The 3,046-nt window shown below is 61.9% G+C and overlaps 1 protein-coding gene across 1 annotated transcript; it reads right to left on the bottom strand.

The window, feature by feature from the left end:
- Positions 1 to 2,775, bottom strand: CHLRE_21g751847v5 (uncharacterized protein). Its single transcript, XM_043072876.1, has 2 exons — positions 2,663 to 2,775; positions 1 to 2,564 (listed from the first exon to the last, which is right to left on the bottom strand). Exons 1-2 carry the CDS (start codon positions 2,741 to 2,743, stop codon positions 2,430 to 2,432), a joined length of 216 nt encoding a protein of 71 aa, XP_042914167.1. The 5' UTR covers positions 2,744 to 2,775; the 3' UTR covers positions 1 to 2,429.
- Between the last annotated feature and the right edge of the window lie 271 nt (positions 2,776 to 3,046).

Here is a 3,046-nt window from a genome sequence, read left to right on the forward strand (position 1 = left end):
AATGGGAAGACTTGGAAGAACCCGCCGCTATCCTGGATGCACAAGACAACAAGCAGGAACTCCTAGACGCCCTTAACGCCCGCCTCGCCGTCCCCCTGGGCCCCCGCCCGCCACCCCCCGCTACGGACACCCACCTCAACCACGACCAGCGACAGGGCCGCTGGACAGACGCCAGCAATGACACAGCACGAGGGCAGCGCACCCTGCGCCACTACGTAGATATCAACGTTGAGCCCTGCAACCCTAGCCGAGACATCCACCCCACGCGAGCATACACCGTCCAGCTCGGTACAGTCCTCGACCCCGGCTCCCCGGCATGCGGCACCCACCTGGCGCATGTCTACGACCCCCGCGGACGGTGCATAGGCACCATCAGCGCAGAGCGGCTCAGCCTCCTGTGGCAACGCTACCAGCATGCACAAACAACCTGGCCCGAAGTGCACGCCAAGCACGATCAGGGCAGAGGCTTTGCGGCCGCCATCGCCCGCCTGCTCCTCCGATACAAACCCGGGGGCGGCTCCAAATCCCACCCTGTTACCGAAAAAGGCGAACGCATGCTGTGTGAAGGGATGACGCAAACCCTGCACACAGCAATAGGCAGCACAACGGAGCTCTTCGCATCACCCCTCAACGTCTCGGACGCCGCCACCACCTACTACACACTGTACGAAGAAGACATGCTCTTTGGGGCCAACTATGATGCGTACTCACAGCCATGGGATGGAGTTGCTGTCGCCTGCCCCGAACCCAACACCGAAGACGGAGCTCACGCAGTCCGCTGGGCACTAGCATGGGCCGAACACACCGAAACCCTTACAAACACCCGCAACCCGCCAACCACTGCCACGCTGCTCATCCTCCCCACCCAACGCAACGCGCCATACACACGATACCTCGCCCACCCCAGAGTTACACTCCTTGGCAGCATCTCCGCCACAACAACACACGCCCTTCTCGGCCAGATCCACAACGACACAGGCATCACCCTAAAACACGACCTAGTGCTGGTCAGCAATACACCCGGAGCCCAACTCGCCCAGCCCATACGCGACGCCCTAGGCACATCCCTATACCTCTCGGGCATGCCCGTCGACCCGCAGCCCCAACTCACGTGGGCCCACACGCGATGGGTAACCAAGCAAGTTCGCCGGATGACCCGCACCCGTCCGGCGGCACCCCGGGTAACACCCCCTCCCGTACCGGCCACGCCAGCCACCCTGGCCCCCTTCGCGGCCACCCAGCCCCTCCGCCTCAATCCCTATGAAGGCTTCTACACCGATGGCTCAGTGCAGAAGGACGCCCTCGGTCAGCCCAGCGCGTGGGGGGCCGCAGCGATTGATGCCCGCACGCTGCGCTGCTATCAAATCGACGTCAACCCTGGGCAACACGGCTGTAACACCATCACACGCTGCGAGCTCTCGGCCATACACCAAGTGCTCAAGCTAGACGAAGTGCAAGCGCTCCCCGAAGTCACAGTATACACTGACTCCGCTGCGTCGCTGTTCCTCATCCGCAAAACAATCAACCAGCCCCAACTCCTCACCTTCAGCAAACACAAAGCGCTGCTGGATAACATCCTCGCGCTCCTGAAACGCCGCTCCCACGCCGGCCACCGGACTAATCTCCTCAAGGTCAAAGCACATTCAGGGATTGCGCACAATGAACTCGCAGATCAGGCGGCGGTGAAAACCGCCAAGGGAGAACAGATGCCCGGGGCCGAGTGGCTGGTCGAGGAATCTGATAACGACCCGCGTAGCAAATACTACTGGATACGTAAAACTATGAAACCGACTGTGGAAGGGGTGCCACGAGAGAAGAACGAAGGGCACTATGCGCATGACCTCAACCGCGGCATCGCCACGCTCGCGGCCCCGCACATCGCCCAAGGCCACACCCGCGAAACCCTCTACACTGGCTTCGTTGCCAACGCCATCCCAGACCTGGATATCAAATCCAGCACCCGAACCATGAACATGCAATCAGGCCGGCACCGCAAGGCCAAACGCTGCATGGACTATCTGTACGGGCAGCTGTGGAACAATAAACTCGCGGCCCGTTTCGGCCGCACAGTCACAGGCCGCCGAGCCCCCCGCGCTGGCCCCGATACCCCCGCCCCATGCCCACTCTGTCGCGGACCCGACTCCGGTGGCCATATACTGGGAGGCTGCCACAACCCCCAACTCCGTGCAATGTACATAAAACGACACAACATTGCGATCCAGACCATCGCACGAGCCATCTCCCGTGGTGACTGCGGCGGCTGCTACATGGTAATGGACGCCACGTCTAAAGCCGATCTGCCAGACTACGCGGCTGACAACCGCCTGCCGCCGTGGCTGCTCCCCGACCAGGAGGGCAAACCAGCAGGACGCCACCTACATTACCGCCCCGACATCCTACTAATCCCTTCCATCTCCCTCGCCGCAGCCCTAAACCCAGACTTTGTCGTGTTTCCCAGCGAACGCGACACCGTCCACATCATCGAAGCAGGATACACCGCCGACACGAACCACGCCGCCAAGCAACACGAAAAAGCACAACAGCACCAGGCACTTGCAGCCGACCTGCGGGCAGCGGGATGGAAAGTGCAATACACCCCGCAGAGCGCAATCAGCCTCGGATTTGCAGGCACAATCCGCAAGGACCTCCATCCCCTCCTCACCTCCCTGGGCGTCACTTCCCACAAAGCCAGGCAGTGCTGCGACACCCTACACGACCACGCAGTCGCCACCCTCAACCACATTGTCTTGACCAGACGGCGTCTCGAACGGGGACTGCCACCTGGCGACCCGGGCGGGACGTAACATCCTGGCGGGGTGCAGGCCTGGCCTGCACGCCCGCCTTCACATGATCGGTAGTGGGGGCGTACAGGAGGCGGGCCTGGCCCACCTCCTCATCTCCCCCCACTCCCTTAATTCACACCACTTGCCTACGGCAGGGTGTCTCTATTTCTATTTCTATTTCTTTTGCGGGGGGCCGCGGACCGTGTGCTAAATAAGCCGCTCACCCCGGCGGGCAAGCCGTTTGCGCGCCTACTGAAAGCCAT

This window comes from Chlamydomonas reinhardtii, assembly GCF_000002595.2.
Source record: "Chlamydomonas reinhardtii strain CC-503 cw92 mt+ unplaced genomic scaffold scaffold_21, whole genome shotgun sequence".
NCBI classification, from domain to species: Eukaryota; Viridiplantae; Chlorophyta; class Chlorophyceae; order Chlamydomonadales; family Chlamydomonadaceae; genus Chlamydomonas; species Chlamydomonas reinhardtii.

Excerpts from the sequence above, each read along its gene's own strand:
- CHLRE_21g751847v5 (XM_043072876.1), bottom strand. The coding sequence starts at position 2,743 with ATGTGGTTGAGGGTGGCGACTGCGTGGTCGTGTAGGGTGTCGCAGCAC. Across the intron at positions 2,565-2,662 it reads GGGAAGTGACGCCCAGGGAG|GTCGGCTGCAAGTGCCTGGT; the intron begins GTGAGGAGGGGA and ends CGCTGCCCGCAG.